The sequence below is a fragment of the Paramisgurnus dabryanus genome, chromosome 19, assembly GCF_030506205.2.
Source record: "Paramisgurnus dabryanus chromosome 19, PD_genome_1.1, whole genome shotgun sequence".
NCBI lineage: Eukaryota > Metazoa > Chordata > Actinopteri > Cypriniformes > Cobitidae > Paramisgurnus > Paramisgurnus dabryanus.
In genome coordinates this window covers 10149685-10161836 of record NC_133355.1, presented here as the reverse complement: position 1 = coordinate 10161836, position 12152 = coordinate 10149685, and the positions used below count along the sequence as shown (strand labels likewise).

Below are 12152 nucleotides of genomic sequence, written 5' to 3'. Positions count from 1 at the left end.
AAGTTAATGTGAAAACATGATTTTCCCAAAAGACATGGATTAAAATTAAAGCAGTAAGACTGAAAATCATAATATTAAATTATAAAAAGTGCTTGCCTTTGACATTCCTTTGGTTGAGTAGTACAGACCAGAACGGCGCAAGAACATGTAAAGCTTTTTCCAAGACTTGCGTCCCGTCTCTTTCAAATAAAGGAAACCCTGGATCTCTGGACAGCTGCTGGAATTCAAGAAATTCTGCGAAAAGCACAGCACCATTTGATAAATGAGTTCTTCAAACCTGGAGGCCTTACATGCTTCAATAATGCAGTTTCTCTAGGACACAAGCATGCGCACAAAATAAAAAAAGTGTGGGCTTTTTATTTTATTAGCCGATTTTTACTTTGTTTGTTTTTTGGCTTTCCTAAAAATGGCAGTCAAGAGGTGTAACAAGAAATAACACTGGAGAAAGAAGGGAAAGGGACCACAAGCCAGGACTTGAACTCGGATCTCCTGAAGCTCTTTTGCCCATTATGACGGACCTCTTCCCACTACACTATTGGCATGGATAGCTAATACATATTTTATTACTCTCACCTTTAAAAGCTGTGACTGTGGAACCGGGCCATTCGATTCCTGACACCACGCTACCATCTGCTCCGGAAAGAAGTTCTGTGAAAGGAGTGGAAGTTAAACATTATAGACCATCTGCACCAAAAAATGCCAATAACATAACTGCTTAATAAAACAGAACCAGGCTTTAATTTATACATGCATGAGCCCAAAACTTTAACTAATGCCACAGATTACCAAGAAGAACAGGTTAAAAAGACTCAGACTAAGTCATCCCAAATGCTCAAACACACCACGAATACACGCAATCCACATACCATGCTCAAGCACAGGATCAAATACGATTAAGCTTTTGAAAGAAGTACAATTTTTTTCCAAAGACAAACACTCATAAAGCGGGATAAAGTAAAAGCTCAAAGTCTTTATACAGTAAGGTGCTTATTTTAAAGCAATTCAAGTGTACTTGTCAAATGCCTTCAGTTAAAAGGTGTTGAAAACTGGTTCACGGGGAATAAAAGCAAGTTCGTTGCTCAGTGAGGCGGAATGTGTACAAGCTGTTCTTGAATGGCTGGAGATGGATTAGACAAAGAGGTGGTTCTCCCATATTTAAAACAAAAATGTGGGAACTTGTCAGGTTTGGTGATATTTACATATTTGGGGGATTTGCAGGTCATGAATTAAGCCCTCTTAAGCTTGGTTATCGAGGATAATCTGACTTTAATTTTGATGGATTTAAGCTTGAAGCGGTGGTCTGCAGACGGAAGGAAATACATGGGTGGGCTGAAGGCAATGACTGCGGTTGGTGAAACCCATACAAACGCACAGGCTGGAACTCACCAATGGGCTTCTGAAAAACTCGTACTTGGCGTAGTTCTTCCTGAAGAGGAACTTGCTCTCTGGGGACATGCAGGCCTGGACCTGGACCACCCGTTCGTGATCTTCTAGACATCTCTCTACATACAAATAAACAAAGAAAATGTCAAAGGCATAGGAAAGGTGTCACACAATGTCCTAGCCGAGTAGGATTTAACAGCGGCATGCTAGATGCAATCTCCTTTAAATAAACAGACTAGACATGGAGACCAGCTAAGATCGGAAACCTCTATCAATGATTGGAATACATAGAGGAGCATTTAAAGTATAAATTATATAGATATATGCAAGGAAACATTCATTTGGTGCCTATTTTTAAGACATTTGACAAGTTAGGTGTGCAGTTATCAAAAAATAATGCATACCCGTGGAACATTTCTCAACCAATCAGAATACAGCATTTAACAGACCCGTGGTATAAATACATTAATACCAAGGGCCTGTTGAATGCTTTATTCCAATTGGCTGAGAAATGTTCCATGGGTGTTGATTATTGTTCTGTAAATCACACACCTTAAGCCCGATTTATAGTCGTGCGTAAGCTCTACGCCGTAGGTTATCCGTAGCCTGTGCGTAGCTCTGCGTAGCCTGACGTGCACCTAGCAAAATTTTTAACAGCGCGTCAGTTCTAGGCGGACCACAAGCACTGTGATTGGCCCACCAGAACCCCTCCCATCAGGTAAAAAACTGCGTCAAAGGTATTTCCGTTTGCGACGGTAAAAACAAAGATTGTTGAGGAGTGATTTAACTCAAACTTCAACAAAAGTCGCCTTTTTTTTACTTCGATCATTGCTGGTCTTCTCAAAACATGTTGCTGTTTCTTCTTCGGTTAACTTGTCAAGCTTCTTCTTCTTTGACAGTCGCGCTGCTACTGAGGTTACAACTGTGGATACTGCCTACCAGCGGTCTGCGCTTGTGTTTGCACATCGACGCAAAAGTAAAAATTAAAATCGACGCAGCAACACCGTAGGACCTACGCACAACTATAACGAGCCCTTAACCTGTCAAATGTCTTACTGTGGGTTCACACCAGCCGCGTTTGAGGCGTCAAATTCGTGTCCACCACATCTAGTTTACCGGTTGAACATTTAGAGTTTACTCGCTTCTTTCGCGCGTGAAAGTCGCGTGTGAAATTCTAGTCATCGCGACATTCACGCAGAAATTCGCGTCATGGGAGGGGCTTCTGCGACTCCGCATGCTTTCTGTAATCATGTCACTACTAGAGCAAGCTCCTGATTGGTTAACAAAACACATTTTCCGCTAAAATCCCGCGGCAATGCTCAATTCGCACCATTCGCGCAAACTAGACCCGCAAATGAGGCGGAATGGCATCTACTGCTCCGGGCTAAACGCCTCATTTGCACCGCGAGACCTCCAGACGCACATCAACGGGTCTTCATATTGACTTAACATTGAAATCACTCGCACTTGACGCCTCTACCACGGCTGGTGTGAACGCAGCATTAAAAATAGGCACCAGAGCGATTTTTGTCGTAACTGTGAATTATTTGAAAATAATGCACATCAGCGTTGTAACGCCACTACGCTTCGCGTTGTGCCGCATTACCACCTTGGATGTGCATTATTTTCTTCTGGCCCGTCATCAATTATTCCTTACATAATGCACAGATAGCACAATTTATTATTTCAAATAAGCAATGTAAATATATTCATCATTCAAAATAATTTTTTATACCAAATAAAAAAAATAAAAAAAATAAAAAACTGAAGCTTCAAATTATTGTGCAGTGATCTCTGTTATAAAATTGATATGCAGCACTATGTGATCCTAAAACGATAAATGATCTAAATGAACCCTATATAACGTATATCACTTGCTCAAAACCCCATCGAATAGATCTGTTGTGTATCTGACCCCCATCTACTAGTTTATCCTTCAACTCAAAAGAGAGAGAGTATGACTCTGTGTTTGAAACAGAAGAGCGAGCGAGGCATTGCAGGGGATGAGGTCATGTATTTAGCTTGACTGCACTAAGGACTGATGGCAGCAAACTCAGCAGAGCCTCTCGGCTAATGGCTTACGTAAGAGCGACGTTTCTAGAAGGTTTTCGGTTACGTTGACGGTCCAACGTCTCCAGAAGTATCAGGGGAGCGTATCCAACTACACCGCATAATGCACAAACTCTAGAGATCATGGCCAATCACGTCAACCTGAGTAAATGATACCGCACCCTTCACATTACGACATCATACAATGTCACATACATTGCGGAGAATGTTTTTGTGTAAAATCCGTTGATCTATGCTACACTAGTAAAACTCACTACAATGAATGGCTTTTGATCGCTTACTAGAGTAACCACTGCATCTCTAAAGGTCAGTAGGAGTTAAATCTGTTTAGTATGATTTAGGCAGGGGTTAATCTGTAATCTGCCTGTGAAATAGACAGTCACACGTGTCCTCATTGATTGCCAGTACTAGATCTATGCAACACCTCAGTCTTTTCTTTAAGAAGCTTCTGCATATTTAACATTTCTTCTTTAAATTCTTATATTTGCAGTGTTTTCCAATACTAAACCCCAGGCTACAGCGCAGTACCTTTTAACCTGTTGCACTCTTCTTATAACAAATGAACCGTGTGTACGTGTGCATGCAGCCATGCATGGGGTATACCGAGCTTACTGTAAGGCTTTAATGAGAGCAAGTATGTTTGTATATAGAGTGTGTGTTTAAGAGTCTGGGCTTGCTGAAAGGTGATTTCCTGTTCGAGTGAGTGCACAGCGTCCCCAGACAGAACAGCATGTCCTCCAAGACTGGGTGTGTACCGTACACAGACGCGTACAAGAACCTACAGACGTACTTGCTTACCCAGACCGAGGACGGAGTGATGCTCCACCAATGACCAGCAGTTGTCATCTAGACAGTGGTTCTTGTAAACCAGAAACTGGCACACATCTCTGGCCGTCATGTCGGCAGGAACCTCCACGACTTTTCCCACGCCATCCTCGCTGTAAACCTTGACGATCTGGTGAACGCACAAAGTTCGTAATGCATTATGTAAATCGAGGGCAATGTTATAATTTGAATAAGCAAATATATACACGATTACATACAATTTAAACATCTTGTACTTTAGCACATTAACATAAAACATGAGACTGAAACAGCAAAGTAAGTACAGGTGAATACTGTTGATAGATGTGCAAAAGTACATAGTAGAAACAAAAACTTTTAATTAACAAAAAGTGATGCGCAAAAGATTTATAATGTGAATTCTCAGAGAAAAAGTTTTGCACATAGATAATTTATATATTTTGGGATGCTCTTGCTGTTGCGAAGTATCCACACGAAGTCTAATCACATTTAAATGGAGCATGGCATTCTTAAGCCCGGCTCAAACATGCACGCACATGAGGATGTGCTCTTTAAGAGGAGTGAATTCACAAAAATGCCAACAGTCCGAGAAAAGATATTAATAGAGAGACGTTTTCAATTCTAACCAATCAAGTACGTGCACACAACCCAAAAAAATCCAAATTAAATATACATTAAATATATTAAATATAGACAATTTTAAGATCTGTACAGGGACAACAAATAAAAAATAATTTTGGCTATTTCTGGTGCATTTACAGTAATGTTAATTCATGTACACTGTCCCTGTCAAATAAATAAATAAATACAATAGGTGTAACAGCGCATAGCAAAGTTTTACAATACATGCTTTTAAAGGTTCACAAAATCATGCATGACAGCAAACGTTTACATCTTTAATTATTACAGACGCACTTTTTTACAACTTGGCAGCATTGAAGAAATCTATAATTTACAAGCTTTTTTTAAACACACTAAATATCAATATCAAGTGGCAGCATGTGTCCAATTGTCTGTCTGTACAGTGTCAGTCTATGATTAGTAGCTGCTGTCAGTCTTACCTCGCCTGCCTGATACAAGCAACAGTCCAACGAACACGATGGCATTTTCGCTCTGACACAACCTCTCTCGCTCACGCAGAGAGAGAGTGTGCGAGAAAGAGAGAGGGGAGGAGAGAAGAGGAGGAGAGGATGAGAGGAGCTAAGAATGGGTTGCTGAAATGAGAGAGGGACATAGAAAAGGAGCGAGAGAGAGAGAGCGACAAAGAGAGAGAGAGAGAGAGAGAGAGCGACAAAGAGAGAGAGAGAGAGACTCAGCTGACAAGCTTATACTAGATTAAGCTGTGAGAAACAAACTCTAGGTGTGAGTAAGAGACAGAGAGAGAGAGAGAGAGAAACAAAGTATTTGGCAATAAATTTTTTGGTAAAGTATGACAGCTGGGATCTAAAACGCTCCAAGTGCGTCTAACACGATTTCTTGTAAATGAGATTTTTTTTATCAGACTTATTGGATTCTGCTAACAAACTGGTATTTCTAAATGACCTGAGGCCAGGATTAAGCAAAAAGATTTTAAGCAAAAGTATTTGATGAACATATAATACGTGCCGAGAACGGTTAATTCTCTGTTAATTATTCTGTTAATATCTTATTTTTGACAGAAGTGGCCCTAAAGGAATAGTCAATTTTCTTAAAAAAAATCCAGATAATTTACTCAGCACCATGTCATCCAAAATGTTGATGTCTTTCTTTGTTCAGTCGAGAAGAAATTATGTTTTTTGAGGAAAACATTCCAGGATTTTTCTCATTTTAATGGACTTTAATGGACCCCAACACTTAACAGTTTTAATGCAGTTTAAAATTGCAGTTTCAAAGGACTATAAACGATCCCAAACGAGGCATAAGGGTCTTATCTAGCGAAACGATTGTCATTTTTGGCAAGAAAAATAAAAAATATGTACTTTTAAACCACAACTTCTCGTCTTCCTTTGGTCGGACCTCACGTAATACACATCATCATGTCAATAGGTCATGAATGACGTATGCGAAACTACGCCCCAGTGTTTACAAGTGTGGAGAAAGAGGACCGTTCCGACATTGTTGTATGTCGAATGATACTAATGTCTTTGTGTGAGTGTATTATTTAAAATGTGCGCTTCATATATGTAACACGTGACCTTTCGCGGTGATTACGCAATTACGTGAGGTCACGCTGAATTGTCACACAGCCGGAGGAAGAGGAGAAGTTGTGGTTTAAATTGCATATTTTTTATTTTTCTTGCCAAAAATGACAATCGTTTCACTAGATTAAGACCCTTATGCCTTGTTTGTGATCATTTAGAGTTAAACTGCATTAAAACTGTTAAGTGTTGGGGTCCATTAAAGTCCATGAAAATGAGAAAAATCCTGGAATGTTTTCCTCAAAAAACATAATTTCTTCATGACTGAACAAAGAAAGACATCAACATTTTGGATGACTAATCATTTAATTATTCTTACTAGCTAGTGATACAACAACAAACAGGCTGAATAATCTGCCAATGTTTCATTTTGAGGCATCGCCTAATATCCGTACAAAGTTAAAATTAGATTTGCACATATAACATGTTACAGCGTTCAGACTGCACATGTAAACAAAGTAGCGCAGCATCTCAGAAACGACATTTAAAACTTATGGTCACCCAATAAAAAAAATTATCATATCCTTCTTAAATAAGTTTTATGAGTCTACAAAAAATGATGCAAAAAACTGTCTGAGGCTTTATGCAAGTTAAAGAAACGGCTTTTTTATTCAAATCTGTCTGAATCCAGGCAATTTAAGCAAACTATTACTATTAGATGTAAATGTAGCCTCCCTTCTAATGTAAATTAGATAATACTGCAATAAAATATATAATAGTTCTCCATAAAACACTCACAAAAATTTTCTTAAATAAATACCCAATGCATTATCCAAAAATTACAATTTCTATTTTATAAATGTAAATGAAACAAGATGTATGAATGTACGCTCGCCCACCACCGCCACAGATTCAAGATGTATGAAACAGGTTTAATAATCATGATCATAATTCTTTATCCATACCACCTCTCTCTCTCTCTCTCTCTCTCTCTCTCTCTCTCTCTCTCTCTCTCTCTCTCTCTCTCTCTCTCTCTCTCTCTCTCTCTCTCTCTCTCTCTCTCTCTCTCTCTCTCTCTGGTCCTCAGAAAGTCTTAAGACAGAGAGCCACGTCCAACTCTCACGACACACACACACACACAGACCAAGTGAGATTTTGTTCTCATTCTCTTCCACTTCAGTTTCTCCCCCGACGTTTGGCTTTGAACTCCACAGCCAAAGAAAATCTTTCGCTCTCTTTTTCTCAAAACTCAGCATATCACAAGCGAAAAGTGTTTCTTAAACACACAACCGAGTCCAAATCCAAGTAAAACCCCTACTCCCACAAAGCTACACTAGGGAAACAAGTCATTTTTCTTAACCGCTGACACAAAACGCTCACAATACCTTCATTCACATACTGTTTGAACTTCATCTTTAGGGAAAATAAAGACAATAAATTCTGAAACCGATCTGATCAGGACAAAAACGCTGGAGGTCAAGTTACAGGCCACTAAACCAAAGCAAACCATTTATAATGTAAACACGTATACAGCGTATTTGTGTCGAATGCCCTTTTCTATAAGCTTTATGACGTAGCGATATTTACTCAATGTTGTCAGTATGCATCCTCATTGTCGTGTTCCTGTTTGTTCTCAACTGCTCGCTCCCACCTCGGCGGGTCACACGGGAGGATTGTTAAATGTTAAATAAAGCTTTTTAAACATTCTAAGAGGGTCACATGGTAACAAAGTGTTTGTCTGAAGTTAATTGAGGGTTGTTCAGGCATTGTTCTCCGTTTGTCTAAAGGGGGAAGAGGTTAACCAAGCATGGAAAAGAGGTTACAGTTGATGACAAATATATAGATACTTATGTTACATTATTTTAGTGCTGTGACAATGCATATCATACAGATAAACAGTATGCACGATACAACATTTCTACTAATATTCGATTACCGTATTTTCTGGACTATAAGTCGCTTCGGAGTACAAGTCGCATCAGTCAAAAATGTGTTTTGAAGAGGAAATAACATATATAAAAGTCGAGTTTATTTAGAAAATGATTTCACAAAATCAAAGCCGAAAAACAGACATTTAATCTGGAAAGGCAATTATTCAACTAAACAATAGCACAGAACAGCAGGCTGTATAGATGTCCATACATGTTAAAGTAACATAAACAGTTATTTACACGATACACAATAGCATACAGAACATACCTGGGAGGCTGAATAGGCTAAATTAACACGACAAGCCAAATCAAGTTCAAAAAGGTCCCAAAGTCATACCGCATCACTGAATCCATTGAATTACATAAATACAGGAGCAACGTAGAGCGGACTCTCGCCAAACTATGAAAAAAGTGCTACTTATAGTCTGGAAAATACGGTGCTTGGAAAGACATCTAACAATTCGATAGATATAGATAGTTGATTTTTTAAAGCATTATGTCACTAAATCTTAGAAATGCAGAGCGAATCAGACAGTTTTTGATAGGGGAGAAAAATGCTTTTATTTGCAGATACCAATTATAGGCTGATATATCAGTGCATCTCTAATAAATATCTTTTTATATTAAATAGCTATATTTGAATAGCTGGTCAGACAAAGATAGACATTTGAATAGATATATAGATTATATAGTTATGTATATAAAGCATTAACAGATATACAGACAAACAGATGTCTATTTTAACTGTAAATGTTTTTAAGATCACCCACACTGTAAGAAAAAATGGTCAAAATATGTACTTCAGCTGTCACTGGGGCTATACCCTTTTCAAAACGTACAGCTTTGCACCTAAAAAGTTCATATTAGTGTCTCAAATGTACATATTGGTACCAAATGCATTCAAATCTGTACCATAATGGACCATTTTTAAAGGGTACTGCCCAAGAGGCAGCTAGGGTACATATTTTGACCATTTGTTTTTAACGGTGTATGGCAAACTAAATATATAATACTAAATATTCAAGTCTGAAATAGCAGTTTTCCCTCAGTCATAACACAAACTACACTATTCTTTTATATACAATCCCTAATCTAAACAATATGCCGCCATTGGATTTGCACAACAATAAAAATCCTTAGATTCAGTGTTACAAATGTGATTCAAGTGTTGTGTTTGGCATCGCTCAGCATGTCTCAGTGAGTCAGGGGAATAATCAAACTCATGTGTCTATGAAACCAGCACTGGCCGGCTTCTGACCATGTGTACGTGTGATCGTGAGCGTACACTACAACAAAAGAAAAGTTGGCTCGTGGGCACACAGGCGCATACGCATACATGTGTGGGTGAGAGACGTTTCATTTAAAAGTCATCCTATAACAGGATCGGCCTCCACAGTGCATGATCAAAAAGCTGAACTGCACTTATAGCATTAAAATTGACCCTGATATTGCACCGCCAAAGGGTCCACCCAAATTCAACACCGTGCCTGTGTAATTTATTACATTTTTATTAAGATACACACACATTCTTGTCAGTTGCTTAGGTTAGGAGGCATCGTAAAATTGTGGTTTTTCCAACAAATGGAAATATTATTCTCAGAATCGTATAATTTACAGAAATAAAACAAGTCTACGCTTTAGTAGGTTACAGTAAATGAGAATAGGAGACCCCATCTAACTTTTTGGAAAATTGTGTGATTTCATTGTAAACTGTGCTGTCTGTAGTGATCAGGTTCATTCAATTTAAGTCCTGTGCAACGCTGAGACACAAAAAACCACATATATACACACACACAAACACAAACGCGTGCATGCACATGCATAACCACCCGCAGTATAATGAACTCTGAATGAACCCTGACTTTTAATTACATCAAAAACACAACGTAAAAATCCACATTCGCACACTTCAGGCAAAAATACAACCAACGCGCTGGTACTCGCACGTACCTTTGTTGAGATCTCAAGGGACACACTTTACTGACAGCTTTGAAAGTTTCGGATTTCACAGTGTGTGTGTGTGTGATACAGAGAGACAAGTTTGTACAGTGCAACATATTTGACAGTTTAACAGCAAGTGGAAACAAACCAGAATGAAGAATAAAATATAGCACAGTAATATATTTTCTAAATTTGAAAATATAAATCATATCTGAACCCGGTTGGTGGAGCACTACATTTACAATGCAAAGGTCATGGGTTTGATTCCCAGGGAACACACATGGTGATAAAAATGTATAGCTTGGAAGTTGCTTTGGATAAAAGCATGTGCCAAATGCATAAATGTAAAGTAAAATATGGAAAGACTGATAATTATGAAACCTATGAATGGTTCATGTAAATGATAAACAAAGAACATTGGCAAGAGGAAGTTGATCCGCATGATGATCAATGCGATGCCAGCATGTTTTGGGAATGTTCCAAGGAGTGTGGTCAATGTCAAAGATTTTCCTACATTTGAATAGCAGCTACATTAACGCATTTGGCAGATGTTTTTATCCAAAGCAACTTACAGGTATGCAACTTTTTCAGCATGTGGGTGATTCTCGCGAAATTAGACTTATAAGGTGTCATGAAACATTTTGATAAAAAAGTAAATGCTATCAAAATAAGAAGCATACGGTTACAAACATCTCTTCATGTACTATTTTGCACATGATTTCAAATGACATCATACAAACCAATTTTGTTGTTTTTTTCCACATTTAAGGGGAAAATTTTCATTACCGCAACATGTCCATGACTGAATTTGGGTTCTTTGACATGGAAAATTTATAATTAAAAAATCCAAAAAAATACAAAGCTTCAGTGCATGTTATACTATAAACATTTACAGTAAAGAAACATGTGGTATTTAGTGATCATCGGTAAATGTAGAGACAATAATAAGGAATATAAATGTGTCCAAGACCAATTTTCTCATCCTCCGCAACAATTTTCAATCATTGTTTAAGCTCTCAAAACTAACATTTTCAAAAAAAAAAAATGTTGTAAGGGACATAATTGACTGTGACACTTAAGATGGCTACCAGATAGGAAGTTCTTATTTTTTCTCTCCAGTTAAAAGTTGAAATTGTGTTTGTCATAGTACCTAGACGACTGTTCTCATTACCGAAACATGAGTTTGTAAATACATATATTAATGTAATATCATGTTGCGGTAATGATCATTTTTGATAATGATAATCTAAAAAAATGTAAATAATTAAATAGGAAATATTTTTTACATTCTCTAAAAATAATAGTTATAGCAAGTTCAGACCTTAATCTTGTGCAAAAAAAATTGGCTTCAAGAGCTAAAAAATCTAATGCTGGACACCTTCTAAGTCTGGATTTCGTGAGAATCACCCATGTGTGATCCCTGGGATTGAACCCACCTTTTGCGCAATGGTCTACAACTGAGCCATGGGAATTCCCTTCAAATTAGGACTTTTTTAAGGTTTCAAATGTGAAAGCGAAATAATTTTCTCATGATAATGTTTTTCGTGATGTTATCATGTTATCTTAAGGGGGATTTGTGTTGCAGTCAGCTGACTGGGAAGTGTGTGAGAGGTGTCTCCTTAGGGTCTGTCACATAATCTGAAGCAAACTGGTGCCGAGTGTACACTAGGGTAGTGACGGGCTCCACATGCACAGACAGATCCAACTCTCCTGCGGTGGTGTCTCGTTTCAGAGCACAAATCTTTCACCGGTCACCTGGGAAAAGGGTTCGGCGAGGGTTTTGCTAAAAGGGGGCATTTGAGTTTCTGTGGCTACGCGAACTAAGAATACAAAGTGGTTCTCACACACAGCATGACATTAAAAAAACAACTATGTGGCATTATGGGCCATAAAAATATTTGAATCC

At 38.2% G+C, this 12152-nt stretch overlaps 1 protein-coding gene across 2 annotated transcripts in view; it reads right to left on the bottom strand.

The window, feature by feature from the left end:
• grb10a (growth factor receptor-bound protein 10a) overlaps positions 1 to 12152 on the bottom strand; it is a 53565-nt gene that overhangs the window by 10137 nt on the left and 31276 nt on the right. Inside the window, exons 1-5 of one of the 2 annotated variants that reach the window (XM_065288632.2) lie at positions 5319 to 5462; positions 4252 to 4408; positions 1387 to 1502; positions 574 to 648; positions 97 to 234 (exon numbers count right to left, since the gene is read on the bottom strand). In XM_065288632.2, the coding sequence (XP_065144704.1) occupies positions 97 to 234; positions 574 to 648; positions 1387 to 1502; positions 4252 to 4408; positions 5319 to 5363 (531 nt within the window). In that variant the 5' untranslated portion in view covers positions 5364 to 5462. Of the gene's footprint in view, positions 1 to 96; positions 235 to 573; positions 649 to 1386; positions 1503 to 4251; positions 4409 to 5318; positions 5463 to 12152 lie in introns of those variants that run through there. The other variant, XM_065288623.2, reaches the window with a different exon arrangement.